At 38.6% G+C, this 21,835-nt stretch overlaps 1 protein-coding gene across 1 annotated transcript; it reads left to right on the top strand.

Annotated features, from left to right (window-relative positions):
* The first annotated feature begins 618 nt into the window (after window positions 1-618).
* On the top strand, window positions 619-17,521 carry LOC140235010 (uncharacterized). The gene is made up of 14 exons (XM_072315047.1): window positions 619-927; window positions 2,883-3,003; window positions 3,751-3,921; window positions 4,755-4,889; window positions 5,553-5,702; window positions 6,218-6,391; window positions 7,262-7,324; window positions 8,164-8,496; window positions 9,010-9,224; window positions 9,641-10,040; window positions 10,730-10,993; window positions 11,696-11,901; window positions 13,618-13,749; window positions 17,381-17,521. Exons 1-14 carry the CDS (start codon window positions 619-621, stop codon window positions 17,519-17,521), a joined length of 2,814 nt encoding a protein of 937 aa, XP_072171148.1.
* The last annotated feature ends 4,314 nt before the right edge of the window (window positions 17,522-21,835 follow it).

A 21,835-nucleotide genomic window follows, 5' to 3' on the forward strand; every position in this document is an offset into this window, starting at 1 on the left:
TAACCATTATATTGCAATAAATTGATTGAAAACAGCAACAAAGCAGCATAAAAAATTTGGTAGCCCACTGAGAGAGAGACGGACAAACATACAATACAACAACAAACAAACATACACTAATGTCTGATTCACTTATCGTTGATTTTGTTGTTATTTTTGTAGCTGTTTAGTTGTGAATATTCGAATTGAAATAAAGGCTAAGTATAATTTCATCATGTATATTGGATTAAAAAAAAATATAGAAAAATATGCTATATACGCATATGTACATAATGCTGCGACAACATAGACACAGATTGTAATATGATACTCTCTACTCATAAGGGGGCGCTCTTTTCCGGCCAGAGGTAAGGCTCTGGCCGCTAACGATATGACGTCAGACTTTATTGTACAACTTTGCTGTACATCTGTCTGTGTTTAAAGTGGCAATCAATAATCATCTATTTACGAGAAGTACGAACAAAGAATCGAAGACGTAGCTTAACGTGTTGCCAGCCTTTTATACACGCGAGCAAGATGGCGACCAAGAAACAAGGAAAAGTTCGGGCGCCACGGAGCAGTGATAATAAGTCAGCTCAAAGAGGTGACTTTATCACCAACTGCGCCTTTTGCATCCCCATGGTGATTTCTCTTGTCATCTTTGCTGCGTCCGTGGTCAACGGCGACTTCAGCCGCGGTCCTACCAGACGATCCGCTTTCATGGAGCTCGCTAGGTTCGAAGACTGCGGCATCGCTGGTACGCCCATCGCCGAGTTCGTGGAGTCGACTCGCCTTGCTTGCGGGATGCGCTGTCTGGAAAATCCGAATTGCAATTCGTACGAGTTCAATGAGGTTAACACAACATGCAATCTGCATAATGTGTCTGCTTTGCTCAATCTAGAAACGAAATATGGATACACTTATGCAGATGGAGTTAACCCAAACGTGGTAAGATATTTAGCCGAACAGTAAAACTTTATTTCTCAATATGACGATAACTTTGTATGCGGACATTATAATGTCACTATCCCCCAAATTGGTTCTTGAAAGAAAATCAAAATGTAGGTTCATAACTCATGTTTGATTAATTCTAGCATGTATTTAATTCAAGAAAATGTGTTTCATGTTTAGAGTATTTAGTAAGCGATGGCTAATCTTACAAAGGTTAAGGAAAGGGAGATGTTAAAAGTAGGGGAAAGGGAGGGGAGTCTATGGGTGCCAGGGGAAATCGATTTCGACGCATTTAGAACCGAATCTTGTCATTGTTTCCGACGATCGATATCTCTGCTTCTATTGATTTTCGCTGTCTTCACAGAGTAAAGAATCGATTAAAGCGAAACACGTAGAGTCCCATATAAGTGAAAGGGGATCTTTGATACAAGACTAAAACTTAACCATAGCATTGCTGATATCTCCTGAGTTTAATATTTACACCTGAAAAAAAAAAGTAAGAGTTTTTCCAAAGCAGCGATATCATTTTGAACAAAGCTTTAAAATTATGGAGTGGCATAACTTAATGCTTCATTGACACATGAGAGTGCCGCCTGTAAAGAAAAAAAAAAGAAGAAGAAACTTATTTCCATTATCGCTACAAGGAGCGATGCAGGTTATCATGTGACATAATGATATATCTTTAATTTTCTAACTTAGCTACACAGTTAAATATCATATCTCAATTATTGGGTGGATCGTTTACAATACCAAAACATGGACCAGTTGGCATTCATTTAAAATAATGACCCTTGATGTGTGTGTCTAGTTTTACCCATGATCATCAGAATTCCGTGTTTGAAATAAAAACTCTTTCCAGTGATAAAAGCTGCACTGATGAAGACTTGAGACTTACAGGCATATCTTTTTTTAATATCGTTATTTCTCTCTCTCTCTCTCTCTCTTTCTCTCTCTCTTTCTCACACACACAAACACACACACACACTTACATATTTTCAGTGTAGTCAGACAAATTGTCGAAGACATATCTTTAGCATACATTGGCAACGCTGTATTCTATTCTGTGGCGATTTCACTTCATACCTAGGAGATTATTGTTTGATTTCGAATAAAATTTTATTAACGCTGTATTAAAAATGTTCAGTTTTGACGTAGGATTAAATGCTTATATTATATTATGACTGTATTCATTAAAGGGGCATTCCAATGTCTTTTGTTAAACATTAAGTACTTTAGCAATGATTGACAGATGATGTCATCTCAAGAATATTGGTTTGGAAGGATTTTTTGTGGGCGTTCCCAAGTAATCTGAAGAAAAATAAAAGAAAAAAATTGTTAAAAGTATATGGAATGTTTCTAGATATTCGTTTTACCGCAAAAGTGATGTTTAGGGTATCATCAAAATGCATTTGGATTTCAGGGCCCCTTTAAAACAAGGACTACATCTGTTACGTCATAATTAAGAATTTGTAGGAAAATAAAATGCCGCTGAGTTTGTTTGACACGACTGATTAGTGAAGTTTCACGTTGTGTATCTTTCCAATTTGAGACATTATAGCGAAAGAAAAAAAAAAAATCTGCGCTCCAGTGACTGAGCACGTGATTTAGTGAAGGCAGTTGAATGAGTGCCAAGAACGCGTACTTCATCAGTATGTGCACCACACTCGTGTGGTGGTCTTTTTTTTTTCACTGTTATGGGCATGTTGTTGTTGTTGTTGTTGTTTTCATTATTATCAAGATTGTTATGATCGTTTTCATTAGTTTCATCACTGTTTTTTTTACTTAATATCTTCTGCGATGATAAATATAATGTTTTTGCAATAATTTGTGTGATCATGTGTCGTCATTGATTTCACTGCTGTTGCTGTCATCACTCAATATCGTATCATGATTATCATCAATATCAAAACATTTGTAGGTTAATGTTATTTTTATTTCTTTTTTTTTTTCAGGGAGAGCAGCATCCGTGCGAAGGCGACCCCTGTAACTCGGGTAACCTGTGCATCGAGGAGTGTGTCCCAAACGGCTTCACGTGCAAGTGCCCCGAGGGACTCATGGGACCCTTCTGTGACTGTAAGCTTTGGCTTTGTCTTGGCTTCATTTTGTCTCTACATTTTGCCGAAAATCTTACTGAACGCCAATTTTAATGTATGAAATGACATGCAGATTATAGCTTTGCGACAATACATCTGTACACAACAATAAATGTCATCAATTCTTTGGTGGGATAAAATGACTATTCATTTCATTTCATTTTACGAAAGAAATATGTTGGAGATTGCTCTCATAAAGCAGATCTTGACTACAAGTTTTGGCCTCAACACATGATATTCAGCACAAGCCTTCCCGACGTTAGACAAGAAAAGTATCGTTGATCGAGAGCATGTAAGAATACTTGTCGTGTGAATGGCATGCGTGTTTAAATTCAGGCTTGAAAGGCTTACAAATTTGAACTCTCGAACTTTTATCTTATGATTTTATTCCACAGTCGAGATGTTTGGCCAAGAACATTATGGAGAAACAGAGAAGAGGAGAATAGAAATGAGAAATTATGGAAAGATCACAAAGGTGACAAGAACAACAATGCTGGTAATAATAACAGAAAAGGAGCATGAAACGGCAAAAAGATGGCGTTTTGGTTTCGAACTATCAAACTTTCAGCTGCATGCATTGTTTGATTGTTTATAGGCCTACTTTACATGGTATCCATGGTATCAGCGCCAGTAATAGTAATGCTGTTGAAAGCAAACAATGAAGCGCTTATACACTTATCAAACACATTTATCATTTTCTTCTTCTTAACTAAAAACAAACGAACAGCACTTGCCCCTGTTGATGGAGGTTTTACGGAATGGGGCGAATGGTCGGAGTGCAGCGATAGCTGTCGCCGGACGCGCTACCGAAACTGTACGAATCCCCGCGTCGTGGCGGGCGGAAAGGACTGCGAGAACCCGAACACGGGAGTGAACGACTGCTCAGCACCTTGTACCGGTATGATCCAACAGTTCATTATAAAGTTCATCCTAGCTTTTGTAGATTTAGATTCCATTCATTGATTTAATTTTCATTTCCCGCAATAATATTGTAACAACTCACATTCATGTCACCATAACGTAGCGGAATTCAACAATTCATAAGAGGTCTTGATAATTCACTTCAAAGTAATCGGCTTTGATATCCAAAACTGTGTAGACTAATAATAGTTAATGAAAACATGAAATGCTGACCTTCACCGAATATTCAATAGATAATAACACCATGAAATCTACCGTAGATCTGAAATCTGCCGTCAGCATTATGGACTGCTCCCACTACCCCCAACATAGCATTCTCCTTCAACTGTTAGAGTATTTCTGTGTCAGAAAATATGCAAGGAAATATGGAACTTGAACTTATCTGGATATCGTTCTCCGCTTGCTCACACTATAAAGCAGTAACAAGCTTTAGGAATACACTTGCATTATCATAATATCGTTCGCCAAAAAGACCACTTTTCGTGTCCAGAATGCTTTTTTGAGATGATCTAGTAACAATGGTTAACAAGAACTTCGTATTTGTTTTATACATGACTGCTGTATATTCCGTTACGGCTGTTATTCATTTGAGAAATATGGATAAAACTTAATTTCAAATTTCTCTTTTGCATTCTTTAATTTGAGAATAGAATTACATGCATTAAAACATAAGAAACAATAACAAATGATGATAACAATGCAAATATCCATCACTCCAATAGCCGCTTATGCCGCTCATCTAGACAAGTTTCTGCCATTGATATTCATTAAGTCGTCATTGTTGATTGTCGATCTTTCTTCACCCGCCAGTCTATCCACACATCAACTGCCTGAAGCAAAACGATTTCAAGAACGACCACGGCGCTGTCGAGGTCCTCGACGAGAGCGACATGACGGTGGATATGTGCATCCAGCATTGCAGTTACTATGGTTACCGATTTGCTGGTGAGTGACTTCAATATAATGCCCGTAGTATATTTTTTTTATTTATATTATGATCCACAAAACTTTCACTTAAGGGTTGAGTAGTTGTGAGCCGGATAGTGGGAGTGAAATTTACATACTATTGTCAAAACAGGTGTGAGATTAGAACTGTTATCTAATGGTGAAACTTAGATTCATTTCAAGATATTAAGTCATTATTACTGACGGGAGGCAAAGATTAAATTACTTAAAGTAAACAATAAAATACAATATGATATTACAAAATACGTGATCATCACTGACCTATGTCGTTGACAGAATCTTGAATATAAGTGTTATCATATGCGACTATTTCATGGAAATTCTATTTTACGTAAAATTAAACGCGTAATAATCACAAAACACCTGTCAGTCTGTTTAATCTGATCAATCATCAAATATATGATTTGAAATTCATCACAATTTATTCAATGAAGTACAACTATATATCAATAAATTCTTACAAGAAAAGTGATATGTTCTGTAATTGCGATTGGCTTCCATCCCATCTACATTGTTTTGCTACAGAATTGCCCTGATTACTCTCTAGTTTTTTGTCACTTTAATGCAAGAGGTCTAGATCCGTTTCATTTTTGTTTTCTTTTTCTAAACTTCTATGAACGTTCAAAAACCGACCACCGACAGGTGTTATGGATACGAGCTGCCGATGCGCGCGCAACATGATGACGACACACACAGACGCCGAAGGTGCATCATGGGACTGTAGTACGGACTGCCCCGGCGACGCCAGTCAGACGTGTGGCGGGAGTGGCTACGTGTCAATCTACGCTACAGGTAATTCATATAATCATAATGTTGTCTGATACCTGCAAATAAAGTTTAAGAATAAAGTACAATTTAAAATACTATGGGAGAAGTTTCATCAAAATCTTAAATTTCACTGTAAATTTCCTCTTTGTTGGAGGTTCAAATTACAAACCTCGTTTCTGATTTCCACCAGAGGTACAAATAATGAAGTTCTCTGAATAAGGCATTAAATTTAACAGGTGTGTTGAAAACTTGCTCCAGTAATAATAACGATAACGATAGATCTAACCTTTAAAAAAAAAACAACAACAGTTCTAGAAAGCGACAAAACCCATAATAATTTCAACATAATATGCGCACCGTCATGAACGGAAGAAAGGCTTTGATCAAATGACCTAAGCTCGTATATATATGCTTCTTTCATCAGAATTCAGAAACGTACATAGATGTCACATTTTTATCACCTCACTCCAATTTTGTCGAGAGGATTTCCCCCCTTGAGTAACGTGTACATTCATGTATCATCGTCATTATGACTCAAGGAACTAACTACCGAGGGTGTTACAGAGGGATACCGCTAAACAGTGTCATCGTCATCGAGCCACAGTCCCCGACCACCGAAAGTCCCACGACAACGGATTCCGCGATGACAACAACGCAAAAACTGACGACCACGCAGCAGACTACGACAACGGAAAAGACAACGACAGCGGCTGGTTCGTTCATGATATAATAACATAACAATTACAAATATTCCTTTATCTGTACTGTTCGGCAACGTTTTTGTTAGACAAGTGTGAAATGTTAAAACACGATACTAAAAAAAAAAAATGTTTATGCATTTTAGATAATTGGACATTCGCCTAGACGTCGGCATGGTTTGAAAAAAAAAAAAAAAAAAAAACTTTCCCCGGCTAGTTTCCTAATTAGCCTTATAAAAAAAAACAAAAAACAAAAACAAAACAAAAACAAAAAACAAAACATACAAAAATGCCACTCTCAAGTTGGTTATTATGACTGAAGTAAGATTAAACCAACATGATGTTCTGTACTTGTTAAACCAAAACAGAGAAAAACATGAAAGTTATTGGATGATGAAGATTAACACGTCTTCACAAAACAGTGACTATTTTGTCAAAATATGAGGATGCAAAGGTGATGATCTAAGGTTGCCATGACAACACACTTTTCCATCGACATACACTCATGTTTTCAGCATAGTTTCTAACCAATACAAAGGAAAAATACATTATGTATACATGAGATCATTTCAAATCTATCACTAAAATGGAAAACGATAAGATATTCATTTAATAGCCCGCATGCAAGTAATTTAAACTGTTTACAAATTATATGTTTATATTTTTACCATATTTATGTGTTTCGCGTGAGAGAAGAAGAAAAAATATATGATGACTATGTGTTGTTACACGGCATGTGTTTTTATACTTTATATCTTTAACCTTTGAATTTATCAAGGTGTCAAGATGTACTGTAATGCAGTGACGGTGTCGAGTTCTCATAGTATATATTTACCAAAGATAGTACCTTATATTCTATCAATACGCCTTTACTTACTCTTGCAGGAGGAGTAACAGCGGGCAACTCGTCTGCCGGATCGAACATGACGGAGGGCAACAATACATCAAGTAAGAGACTAGAATTTTTTTTTTTTTAAAGATGTCTTTCAATAAGATGTGATAGATAGCTCTCGTCATATTTCTTATTTTTGTTGTTGTTGTTAATCGTTGTTGTTGTTCATTTTCCATCTGTGAAGATGGCTGGATAGCCCATATTCAGCTACACAAAAGCTGGTCTTCCATGGGGTCCAGTTGGATGTGGGGTGGGACCACTTCACCGGGTTAGACACCCTGCTCTTTGCGATGAATGAATGAAGCGGGATCTTTTACGTGCATGAGCTGTGACTCTCTCATACACGGGACCTCCATTTTATGTCCTATCCGAGGGACAGAGTGTTTTGCCTCTTGCTAGAGGGGACGGTATGTTTACACACAACATTGCTCAGTCCAGACTCGGGTTCGAACCCGGGCCGCGTGATCGTGAGGCAGACGCGCTACCGACTGAGCCGACTCACCGCCCTATCTTAAGCAGGTTATGTTTTTAAGCAGGTTATGTTCTGGAGTAGCAGTTTTATTGGATGCATTGTTCGTTCATTATTTATTTCTTCATTCATTAAGCCTATCCCACACTAGGACGTAAAATAATGATGATAATAATAATAATGACATGTCCATAACATAAAAATGTAGGAAATAACACAACATTAGTGTGCTTGACAAAAATCTTCATATTAATCATGCAACGAGATTATAACATCGCTTTATTGAAGAGATCACAATGACTCAAATACAGTCCCCATCGTCTCTGAAATTACACACACAATCTTGGCAAAACATAATTACGCATTCTAAGAATCCTAGGCAAGTGAATTTGATCGAAAGATAATTTTTTCTACTATTTCACTAAGGGTTCACTACTGCCAGAACCACAACCATGCCCCGAACGACTCATGCACCGACGACCACGGAGGGTATGACGACCCAGGAAGCGACCACGACCGCACCATATCCAGGCATCACGGTCAACGAATGCTTGGATGAGTGCGCGCTCATGGGGTACAACTACGCCTCGCTTCACAACGGGTCTTACTGTCTGTGTCATAATACCCTGGGCGGCCTTTCGCTCGAGTTCGGAGATGAAGCCAGCTGTAGCATCGAGTGCGCAGGCGGGAATGATTACGGTGGCGGTCTAATGTGTGGCGGAGACGGATACATCTCAGTGTTCCAGACTGCAGTATACGGTAACTACTGCTACCACTTTGGTCTCCTCTTTATACAGCGTAACAAGTATACATCACAGAAGTAATATTTCATCACTGTGGGACACCGAGAATGACACACGATGATTCGTGTCATGCCTTTTGTCTAATCCTTAAAAACATAAACGAGCACAGCAAGTCAAGAAACAAAATCGTTGCATGAATCATACCGAAGAAATATTTTCATGAGCTGAAACTGATCATTGCTACAAAAATTATCAGTCATGATCTTGTTGAATGAAAGGCTATTATTCTTACAATTATTATACATAAATAGATAAGATTCACTGGGAATCTTTATAGTGTTCATCTGTTTCAAACATCTATTTTGATCACTGGATTAAATAATATCGATAACTAACTTTCTTATTGCTAAAATTTCGCTCTGCCTTTTCAGTTACGATATCTATGTAGATTTATGCATTCATGTTCTTCTACAGCTAATTGGACCAGAAAGCACATTGACGCTTTAGGATTTTATTTCTTCCTGTACAGACACGACCTCGTGGACGGACTGGTACAGCGGTGATTCACCCGACGGGGACGGCGCCGATGACGAGAGTCTGAGCGCCTTCCAAGCGGCGCAGCCCTGGATATGCGACAACCCCGTCGACATCGAGTGCCGCACGACCGATGGCGTGCGATACGACAGGACAGGAGACACGCTGGCTATTCCGTGCACTCTTTCAGAAGGACTCAACTGCACTATGGTGGGTAATAATCATATCAGGGTGCTAATAATCATATCAGGGTGCTACAAACCAACTTGTGCGCTTGCCTTCGGCAAGTAAAATTTACTTTTGGACATGTGTAGTATGATATAAATGACCTTCGCCATAGTTAAAAGTATGAGACCCCATGTGTAAATATCTGTTCACGCTAGAAGGAAAATATACTTTGCAGTTTCTTAGACGTAGTGTTCAAAAGATATAGGACTTTCAAACAGAATACTTCTGGATCAAAAGTTGCTGAAAATAAAGATAAATTGATATACTGTATCGATGCTTTGGTTTTATTCGATATAGTGCTCATACAGTGCTTATGAATGACGTTTTGCGGTTCGGCATGCAGTTGTAAAGAAAAAAAATGCAAAAAGATTGTAATTTAATCTTCAATGATCTGACAGGAGGAGCAAATCATTTACTTCAACCTCACCGTCAACATAACTGAATACGAAACTGTGACATCAAACCTTACGAGGGAGGTTGAGCAGTACGGGTGTGCCTTGTACGGTGTGGCGCCGAACGGGACCCTCGTCTACCTCGAGCCCTACCAGCCCCCGGTCACCCATCCTACGACCTCAGCCCCGACGAACCACGGCACTACGTCCTCCTACACCACGACGGTGGCGTCCACCGGCTCGCCACTATACCTGAACACGACGGTGCAGTGTGCCAACGCCACCGTCGAGCTCGTCGACCTGGTGACCGTCAACCAGTCGACGGTGATCATGACATGGCGACTGACTCCGACCCCAGACAACCACTCGTGCGAAGACTACATGATTCGAGTGCAATGCAAAAAAGGTTAGTAAACACAATACCATAAAGTTATGCTCCGAATCTGGAAATCCAGAACACCAAACTGATAAAGAATTTGCATATAGTAGGTCTATAGTACGCCGTTTATATTGCCGCCAGCTTGAATCATTTTTCAAGGCATGCATCAGCACGGCAGTATACAGTCATATCCTGTCGAAATCGAATCTCTTCTACCATGTGTTCATTATCCCCCTCAGCCAAAAAAGAGAGATCGATTAGCTTCATAACGAATGATAATGCAAAATGACGATTACCCCAAAACAAAATGAAATTAAAAAATCATACTTCCAGAAAAGTGTCTTCTGCCGTAATGATAACTGTATCAAAAGACAGTGGATGTCAGTTCTATCCCCGTAATCATTATGTTTAGCCCTGTTTATTCTTTGTGTAATGTGAAATGTTACATATTAAAAGAGCAACACTATTGAGACCTAGTCCCTGTAGACACCGTCACAGCCACAGTATAAGTAAGTTAAGCAAGTACGTAAGTAAGTTAGTAGGAAGGTAAATAAGTGGTTAAGTAAGAAACATTTCCTTTAATACCAGCTCGTTACTATGACACTTTACATAGCGACAGTATGTGAATGCCATCTGTCGATTTACATCAATGTGCACCCAGGAAGTTTAACAAAGATGTATTGCATTATCTATTAATCTTCTGTACTGGAACTTAGAGCAAGACAAATACATCGGATGCTACGGCAGCAGTGACGTCAGCGACCTAACCACCTCGCCTATGGTTCTGGACTCAGACATGTGCGCATCGTCCTGTAGGGAGGCCGGCTATCGCTACATGGGACTCAACAGTTTACTTGGCCAGTGCGCATGCGGGAATTCGATGGCCAATAAGATGGTTGACTACTCACTGTGCTCAAAGACCTGTGGCGTAAACAACGAGCCTTGTGGCGGGAACGGCACTCAATCCGTTTACTTTACAGGTACATGACTTTGTATATAAGCCTACATGGTATAAGCAGCATTTCAAATCCTGACGTTAGAACATTCTGTATATTCGCAAAAGCATGTGTCATAGGTAGGCCCTATACCTTTAACCTCAATTTTTAGGACAATATTGGAAAGTCCGTTCGAAAGTTAGATTTATCTAAAGTTTTGATACCGCAATCGATGGATGAGAAAACTACAACCGTTTGTGATGTCGCACAGAATATAGAAAATGTCAACAGAATCCAACGTGATTATTTTAATCTCCCGAGTATAATGACAGAACAACTTACCTCTTTCAGAAAGCAGGGGAATTATTAACATAAATATGTCGAAAGCAATAATATAAAGTCAAAATACGACGTGTACTTCTCATGCAAAAATTTTGTGTAATTCTCTTTGCGTATCATTATGACAGTCTTCTCATCCAGCGATGTCTGCATCGAAACTGTACTTGACTGTATAAACACCAGTAATGCAACTAAAACTTAAATATGGTTTCTGACCACTAATACGTTTAATAGATTGTAGTGCCTTTACGTATAAGTCAATGGACCATATTATTATGGCGCTCGCGTTTAAATAATGCAAGGTGATCCTTGCTCGGGCATTATCAACTAGTAACAGCTATGTCACCCTTTATAGCCCCGTCAATATATTTTGAATATTGCCCTACATATTTTGCATGATCGTCCCAGGTTGCGAACTTCCATTTAACCTGAACAAAACGACCATGATGACTGGAACGCTCATGCACAACAACGATGCCAGCGACGACTACGGAAGCTGGTTCTACCATCTCGACGAATCGGCAGGTCTCTCCATCGGAAACTTCACGAACAAGGGAGTGCAACTCGACTTCCAACTCGACGTCGATTTGGGAAGTGTGAAAACTGTCTCAAAGGTTAGCGAATATCATTTTGGAAGGGACATTGGCACAAGGCACGAACAAGAAATGAGAGTTTATCTTAAGATAAGCAAAGCCTCAGTGCCAATTTCATGCATAATCGATTTCAAACCTACACCTTTTTGAAGTATAGAAAACTGGTAGATATTTTATAATGGGTATACAAAATTCGTATTGATGAAAAGAATTTGATTGCATAATATTTTATTAATACTTTATTATCTTTTATTTACTTTTTGTTGTACTATCATTATTATGTTATATGTTTTAGTGACAACGCTGCACACGCAGCGATTCGGCCCTGTCACAATAATAATCCCACCTTCGCAAGGTATCCGCTCTCGCACTTGTGTAAAGGATATCATGCTTTAAAAAAAGTAGAATTCGAACTCAGTACATAATGACTGAAAGTTTGTAAGTGTTTGACCACCACACCACAATTTTTCCGCGTGATTAATGCAAGACATATTTCTATTAGCGTATGTATACATACGTACATATACATGCATGCATACATACATACGGACGAACATATAAAACATACATACATACAAGCATACCTGTATTTACTCCAATTTTAGTAAAGTGTATATAGTGGGGCAGATATGTGAAAAAGATGCTCACATTCGGCGGAAAGTATGAAATTTTGCATGTAAGGGTATTTTCAGGCGCTGATTTCAAAAATTGCCGGATAAAAGAGATCTGGCCACGGGGTCGGCCGCCATTTTGAATTCCAATATGGCCGCCGTCAAAGATCCCTATCTTCAGTTCTGAATGACATTAGCCATTGGAATTTGATATATAAAAGCATAGTGTTATGATGACTTCAATAACACTTATTTGATATGTCTGACAAGCTGCACGGCAGCCAGTTTGAATTTTCATACATAATTTGCCATGTTGGAGTGTTGAAAATCTCTATCTCGGGTTTGTAAATTAGGCTACCTGATTGAGCGCGCGTTTGTTACTGCTAGAGTGCGCGCTGCTGTATTTACATTGTGACGTCAGTGAAAGGGTGCATTATGCTTCCTTTTTGCTGCACTTTTTGACATGCCCGTGAATGTTAGTCGTGATGTTCGTCTTCATAGCCACATTGGAATTCAAAATAGCAGGCATTGCGTTTGTCAGACACATCACATCAGTTAATATTTTAACTCAGTATGTTAAAATACTTGTTTACACCTAATTTCAGGGTCACTCACCACTTAGAAATCGAGATAGGGATTTTGAATATTTCGTCGAGGTGGCCATATTGGAATTCAAAATGGCGGCCATTCGATGTTTGTCAGACACTCCAAATCAATCTGTCATCAAATTCAATGTGTCAAAACGCTCATGTATACCAAATTTTGGTGCCACAGGTCATTCAGAACTGAAGTTAGGAATCTTTGAATTTGTTTTGTGATGGCGGCCATACTGGAATTCAAAATGGCGGCCGACCCCGTGGTCAGATCTCTTGGATCCGGCAATATTTGAAATCAGCGCCCCAAATACCCCTATATGCAAAATTTCATACTTTCCGCCGGATGTGAGCATTTCGACCAATTTTTGCTACATATCTGCCCTACTAATATTTTTATGAAACAAAAAGTCAAAAACAGAACAAAAAGTATATTATGCCTTTACACCTTTCTTTTTTTTCCCCCTTTTTTTCATGAGGGGGGTCTTTATCTGTATTCGAAATGTTGCATTGAAATATTTTCCTCTACACAGCTGAAGACCAAAGGCGTCTATATAAGTGGTGTTGAGGCATGGACCGGTGTGACGTCATTCACCATGGGCTACCGTGTCGACACTGATCACGACGTCGAACTCTTCACGGACCCAGGCAGCACGGAGGCCACGGTGAGTGCCAGTCTTTGGCAATTCGGGAAAAATGATATGTAATTTCTCTTTTTTATATCGCTTTTTGGACGGGAATCACAATTTATAAGACCCTATAATGAAATATCTTATTTCCTTTACCCAAAGGTATGCGTTGTAATGAAATCCCCCTTCAGCTGCCCTTAATCGGCAATACGAAAACGAGGACGTGACTTAATCTTCTTTCATTACGTTGTATTTAGCTCCATTCAGTTTTGATGTACCGGTAGTCGTTACTTTAGCTAAGTGTTGATTCCTTCATCTTAAGGTGTGTATGTTACCATCATCGCAATACTGTCTCTTTAATACGAAAAACAGTTGTTTTTATCATTGTCAGATGCAACGTTAATGATTAGTACATGCAATGAAATGCGGAGAGTGTACAGGTATATAGCAGGTAGGGCCTACGTATGATACCAATAATTGACTAACTAAAAGGTGTACATTTTTAACGAGATATAATGCATTCTTTATCAATGATAGAGATTTGAGTCTGCATAAATAATGATGCGCCACAATGACCTGTAGTAATATGCTTCTGGTCGATCTGGCAAGGTAGATGAGACCAAAAAGTATTACGTAAATCAAACGCCTTTCTTTTCGAAGTAGTATAGCAGAGAGCGCAAAGGTAGGCATTAGGGCTACAAACATTTTCTTTGAACAGATGTATCAGAGTTAAAAAGTGTCTTGACAGCATCGACAAACAAAACGAATTGTACCAACGTTTAATATGTTAGATAAAAATGAGATGGTAGAAAACAGGTCATCAAGGCAAAAGGCCAAACTGAACAACAACAACAACAACAACAACAACAACAATAAAATAAATAATTAAAACAAAACAGTTTGAATCGATAAAGAATTTGAAACATCACCTTTTGTAGTCATAGCACTGGCGTAGTCAGGGGGGGGGGGGGGAGAGCCCCCCCCCCCCCCCCAAGATTTGGACCGGGGATTTGCGAGGCGGAAAATGACACATGAATGCACATGAAGCGGGTCTCCTTTTCAACCTTTCATCAAATAAGATCATACTTTTTTGAATATTTCACTCAAAGTGTGCACCAGATCGTTGAATTTCAGTTCAAAATATGCAAAATCTCTCGTGCTTGGGAGGGGGATACCCCCTCCCAGACCCTCCCCATCTGTGCCTCTTTCCCTAGCCTTAGTACACTTTTTAGATTTACAAAAAATTATGAAAAATTCTGAGTGGACATGACTTATCACTTATATTCCGAAAACTCAATGTTCCCTCATGTACAAGGGGAATTTCCCCTTTTTATCGACCCTTTCATCCCTAAGCAACCCCCCACATCATCTTTTAAAGGGATGGTACAGTATCGGTGGGGATGAGAATTGGGCTTTTAACTTTTTGAGAGATACCAAGAAAACACTTATGATGTAGTACAGAGCATACCATTTTAAGAGGAAGCCAAAGTTTATTTGATGAAAATCGGGTTTGGAATGACTGAAACATCCAAAAACAAAGTAAAACAAAACGATCGTATAAAAGTGTGGGTCCCACACTTTATTAGAATCGCTCTTTTTTGGATATCTCAGCCATTTCAAAACCAATTTTCATCAAATAAACGTCGAATTCCTCATAGAATTACATGCTCTTTCATATTTCATAAGAGGTTTCTCATTATCTCACCAAAAGTGTTAGAAACCTAAAATTAGGTCTCAACCAAAACTGTACGATCCCTTTAAACGATTTCCCATATATTCCATCAAATATGCGTATACGAGATATCTCAATTTCAACCTTAAAAAAGGCAAAAGCTCCATCCAGGGAGGTGGACCACCTCCCTGCTCCATCGTACGGGAAGGGTGGAGATAATACTCGCCCACGCCTTCTTCCTGCTCGCCCGCCCCTTCCCCCCCCCCCCATGCATGTAGACTGTGGCTACACTTTGAACATAAACAGTTTTCCAAATATGACACAAAATGTGTGCACCAAAACGTTTAACTGCAACCAAAAATTTACATAGAATCTCCTTCCACAGATTTGCTACACTTCTCTTCTGATTGAAAAATTTCCAGATATTCCAACAAAAGTGTACGCCAGATTGTTGAATTTCAGTAAAGGCTCCCTTGAACATGGGAGAGGTATCTTGCCACCATTCCATTGCTTGTTACCCACTTTAGACCTAGTACATTTTTGGGAATGACAATTTCCGAATTTTCCACAAAAAGTGTGCGCTATATCGCTTTATTTCAATTCTTAAAACCCAAAAGCTCCGCCGAGCGGGAGGGGGAATCCCCCTTCCCCTAAGCTCTTCCTCACTAGACTTTGTACATAATACTACACACAGATGATGCACCTTCGGAATAAGAGCTAAATTCCGTGATTTTAACACTTCGATGAAAAAGTATTGCGCCAAAAATTTGCACCAGATCGCTGAATTTAAGGTCTGAAAATGCAAAATCACCTTCGTTTGGAAGGGAAAATGCCCTTCGTGTGCATGCTTTTTCTGTTTGATTGCTGAACAGACAGCGTTCATGATATTCAGTGTAAGAATTAATACAAGACGTTTATTTAAATAATACCATTTTATAGCCTTAATGTTCAATAATAATCGACATGAAAATAATATTGCTTCCTTAAACAAGTGGGACTGTTTCAAGTCGATAAAACACGCAAAAACACGCAAAACAATGCATCAAATTGCACCATTTGCAACATCAAAATGCAAAAAGTTCTCATCATGGGAGGGGGGACACCCCCTCCCACACCCTCCCCTTCCCCCTCGTTCGCTCCGCTCGCTCGGGCTCAGTCGCCTTCATGATATTAAGAGTAAGAATTAATACAAAAAGTTCATTTTAATGATACCATTTTATATATATTATTGGCAAATTGTGCAATAATAATCTACACTAGAATATACTGCAACATTAAATAAGTGGGACTGTTTCAACTCGTTAAAACATGCAAAAACATGCATCAATTTGCACCATTTGCAACATCAAAATGCAAAAAGATCTCATACCATTAATAAGGAAAATTGTTCAATAATAATCTATATCAAAATATACTGCTACCTTAAACAGGTGGGACTATTTCAAGTCGACAAATGAAGCAAAAACATGCATCAAATTGCACCATTTACAACATCAAAATGCAAAAAGTTCTCACCGTGGGAGGGGGGCACCCCCCTCCAACACCCCCCCCCCCCTCCCTCGCTCGCTCCGCTCGCTCGTTTTCAATCGCGTTCATGATATTCAGTGTAAGAATTAATACAAGACATTTATTTAAATGATACCATATTATAGCCAAATTGTTCAATGATAATCGACATGAAATTATATTGGTACCTTAAACAAGTGGGACTGTTTCAATTCGATATTAAAAACACGCGCAAAAACATGCATCAAATCGCACCATTTACAACATCAAATGCAAAAAGTTCTTACCGTCGGAGGGGGGACACCCCCCTCCCACACCCTCCCCCCCCCCCCCCCAGCTCGCTCCGCTCGCTCGGGCTCGGTCGCTTCGCTCCCTCGCAGACTAACCGCCCCCCTAAGATCAAATCCTGGCTACGCCGTTGAGTCATAGAGTTATAATATTGAATGTTTTTTTTTTTTTTTTTTTTTATCTGTACCGTCTTTGCTTCAGGTTTTCGACATCACGAGTGTGAGCAGCGTCACCACGCACGACTTACAGGGATTCCTGGCGGCTCGCTTCTTTCACTTCTACGTGCACTCCTACACGGATTTTCCCGCCTTCAAACTCGAGATGTTTGGATGTATCGACTAGATTGATTTAATTTTATAAATATCTACATTTTCTGATGCCAAAATGTTATGGATTGATAGAAAAACAGGGATGATGTGCCCAAGATGTGGTACAAAGAAGTGTAATATATTATATAGAAATGAAAAACTTGTTTCATGATATTATTCTATATATTTTAGATGACAGTACTTTTTGTTCAATATGAACGGTTTGTGGATGAATATATTGTACTTCTTACAACAACAACAACAAAAATCAATGTGCAAACCACGATCACACATCTTTTCCTGGTATAATGAACTGGCTGTGTGAAGTTTCCACATTTATAATCTCTGAACATAAAAGTTTTTCTTTAATGTAGAATTATGAATTCCGTACCATTTCACGAGGTGCGAAACAACGTTACAGTGTAATTCGCGATAACGACGCACCCGTCAGCCTGTTTTAATGCATCACAGAAAATATCGAGAAAGGCATTTTCTCGTCTATATACACTGTTGATTAAATAACATCCAAAGCCACTGACGAGACACATATAAAACATTATCCCTGATTTCAATGAAAAGTAAAATAAACAACGAAAAATACCATACGTTGTATATTCATTTTTGTAAATACATTAGTACAAGCTAAGCATCATTTTTTTTTTTTTGACAATTGTGATTAGCCACAAACAATGAGTTTATAAACGCCGACTGTAAGTATGATTACGAATGTGTGGGGTTTTTTTATCAGCGTAGGTGGATTTGAGCAATCTCCCTCACAAAACGTATAAAGCATACTGATATGCACTAGTTACAGTAGAAATGACTATAAGAGCAAAGTGCATGTGACTTGGTCATCACTGAGCTTGATGGACACTTCTTGCACTCTTCATATATTTACGAAAACATTCACGTGGATTCTCATGATTCTGACGAACTTATAATTATATTACAACTAAGAAAGAACGAAGAGATCAAGACAAATCTGGAGCTTTCTGGAGCCATGTATCATTTGTTAGCTTTAAAGTTGATACTTTGCATGTTTCAAATTTGTACACTCCTGCCATATTCGTGATGATGATATAGTATGTGCATTATTAAAGAAAGCATTGTTATAAACATTACATTGTGTGCATTTTGTCTCTGCTTGGCATTAGAAAACCGTTGTGAATATTTTAACCTTTCTAACATGTCTAAACTGCTTTGAGGCAAGCCTCTCCTAAGAAAGATATCGGGATATAATGTATCATCTATATAGCTGATATCACACTCGCAGTAATGTAATTAATATTGACAAGGCTTCAGTTCTGGGCATTTTGAAAAGACTATCAAAATTACATGGTATACTTTTAGGTGCCTATATTCCAGAAATAACAGTGACCCTATCAGCAGCTTCTCAATCTGTTTGTTATCGATCTCCAAAATATCCTTTCTCTTCATCATCCTTGTTATAATCGTGGTTCACAATATTGTTGTTTTGAGCGGTTCATGCTTATTAATAACTATACATTGTCACATTCAGTCATCTTTTCAACACTTTGCTAGAAGAGAAGAATTGAATCTCCTTGCAAGAAATACTAATATCTCTCAACAAGGGTCTGCGCATCCCAACAGGAAGGTAACTATATCGCCCTCTACAGGGCGATATCTGCAGAGGAATATCAATAGTCGGGATCTTGGAGCTATGTTTCCTCTGATAGCTGATAAGTTATTATCTGTCTGTTATTCTCTCTTTCTCTTCCTGCAACTGTTTTCTGACATGTATGCCATGTATGCATGTCTTTCTCTTTTCTTCTTTCTTATGTCTGTTCACTTGAAAATCAAATTCAAAAGATGTAGAGTAAAAGTAGATTTCTGCAGCTACGGTGGGTGGGTGGGTAATGTTCTTTCATGTGTGTGTGTGTGTGTGGGGGGGGGGGCTTCTCTATTCTGCAATGATTATATACCGAGTATGTTTATTTTTATACTTGTTATACACGTACAGTTTATATTTCCCTACATGGCTCGCTACACGTAAGTGTTGATGGACAACCAGATAAGGTTGTCCGTTTGATGACGGGTTTAATTTGCAATTTTATTTACAAAATAATAAAAACACTACAGGAGCCATTTTTTTTTTTTTTTTGTTCCTGCTGTATTTTTACTCCTATTTTTGACTCATAAGATTTTACTCTTGATATATTATATATACATATATTTTTTTTCTTTCTTTAGGTGCTTGGTCTTATTGGCTATGATGATGAGTTCTACATGTTCTCTTATATGTCTAAAGGATAAATCTGTTTTGCTGATACAGCCCCCCCCCCCCCACACACACATATACATTCTGAAACACATTCGTATTACAATAGTACTACAATACTGGTCTCGAATCCAACTAGCTGTAACTACTAGTAGATGTTCTCCATATTTTAATTAATCGCATATACCACAAGTTAATCACTTCTATGTCGCCTTTTGCCATCACATTCATGATATCAAAAGAATATTATAAACCTATCTCCTTTTTTGTTTCTTTATATCGTTCTATATGCATTGTAAGACATTACCATGAGAACTAATCAAATATCAAACTCAGAAATGGGCCTACCTTTAACGGTAACTTAATGGTACGTTCACCCTTCACTGCACCAATGCACTTTCAAGGTTCACACGGGAGCCACCGTCATGATATCGTTGTTGTAAACATATTGTATATTAAAATAATCTATAGTATTGATTGACATAATCAGCAAGCTGAACATTCATTTACAACAAAAATGCTCATTGACGTGTATCTAACCGCCAAACAGATAAAGTTTCCATTCATAGAATGACCTTGTCGACTCTTTCAAAGCACGGTCGCGAATCATGACTCTGTTAATAAGCGTTGGCCCAAAATAACTTAACGAATTGTAAACTTTTTTTTTTGCCAGAAGTTGTTTTTGTTGTATAAATCTGATTGTGTACATTTTATGCGTGTGATGACAAAAGAATATGTTTGACTCATGATCAGGGTTGTGCAGAAAATTCCCAGATCACCCAACTGTGTGTGTGTGTAGGCGGGGTGGGGGTGTCATAAGGAGGAGTATGGGTTGGTGGAGCGTTCGAGATTAACGGACGTGTAGGTATACAGAATTTGCGTGTTTGGGGTATTATTTAGCTCCCATGTACTGTATCAAAGAGGGAATGCTGTTCAGTTTTCCTGCAAAAAGTAATTTTCCACCTACTTTGAGTAAAGGCTCAAGAGTGAAACACTTTCAAATCGCGCATTCTTTCCTAGATACTTTGAAAGACGGCCACTCTCCTCCATCGATCTTTCCATCATTTCAAAAGATAACAAAAAAGGACAACTATTATTCTGAGAAGAACACAACAATCTTTCTAACAACACAGTTTGGCTTTATCAAACAGCGTACAACCGCATAGTCCTTTAAAATAGACCTTAAGGCCCGAATTCACGAAGGTGGTACAAATGAAACCAAGGTTTAAGCCATGGACAAGTGTCGCATGGCCAAGTCGCCAAGTGTTGCATGGAATATTTCGTTACGAAATCAGTCTTTTCGTCGATGAAATGATTATTTTGTAACGAAATGACAACATTTTGTAACTTAATGAACATTTCGTCCACGAAATGATAATTTCGTTAATGAAATGGTTATTTTGTCAACGAAATGACCAATTTCGTGACGAAATATTCCGTGCGACACTTGGCGTTCCATGGTTTTTGTCCATGGTTTAAACCATGGTTTCATTTGTACCACCTTCGTGAATTCGGGCCCTAAAGGTTGCATGGCGGAGGAAAACTTAACCTCTAGCACTACCTGGACTTCTCGAAGCCGTTCGACACAATCACGAAAATCTGCCATGCAAACAGGGAGGGTTCGAGTGTTTGGAAGACTACCCGACAGAAACACACGTGCAGATTAATATGGGCGTGCAACATCACTGAAGCCAGTTGTATGGCGCATCACAGATCCGTTTTATTGTCTGACTAATTTATTTTTCCTCTAAATTTCTTCGCCACCCCCCCCCCCCACCGAACAAAAGAAAAGAAATGTTGAATTAGTACTAGAATACAAATGACGAAGCTATAGTTGTTGTTTTTTCACTCAAAGATGTAAATAAAGTCCTATCACAGCACACATCGCTTTTGATCAATCATCTTGCAACAGCACTATTCCTTTCAAATATTATTACAGTATAGACATCTATACGTACATCATTCGATCATCTTTAAGCTAAAATACAAACTCGTTAACCTTATATCATACAGGCAATGACGTCAAAAATAATGTTGCACTCAAGGGTCTGCAAGAAGTTTCAGCTGTCATTTCAGAATGAGTACGCAGATGCAGAAAATGTTGCTCTT

This window comes from Diadema setosum, chromosome 11 (genome assembly GCF_964275005.1).
Source record: "Diadema setosum chromosome 11, eeDiaSeto1, whole genome shotgun sequence".
NCBI classification, from domain to species: Eukaryota; Metazoa; Echinodermata; class Echinoidea; order Diadematoida; family Diadematidae; genus Diadema; species Diadema setosum.

What these genes read in the sequence shown, in the direction of transcription:
- LOC140235010 (XM_072315047.1), top strand. Translation starts at nt 619, where the DNA reads ATGGTGATTTCTCTTGTCATCTTTGCTGCGTCCGTGGTCAACGGCGAC. An exon ending in ATGGAGTTAACCCAAACGTG is followed by an intron (nt 928 to 2,882) that starts GTAAGATATTTA and finishes TTTTTTTTTCAG; the next exon opens with GGAGAGCAGCATCCGTGCGA. An exon ending in CTATGGTTACCGATTTGCTG is followed by an intron (nt 4,890 to 5,552) that starts GTGAGTGACTTC and finishes GACCACCGACAG; the next exon opens with GTGTTATGGATACGAGCTGC.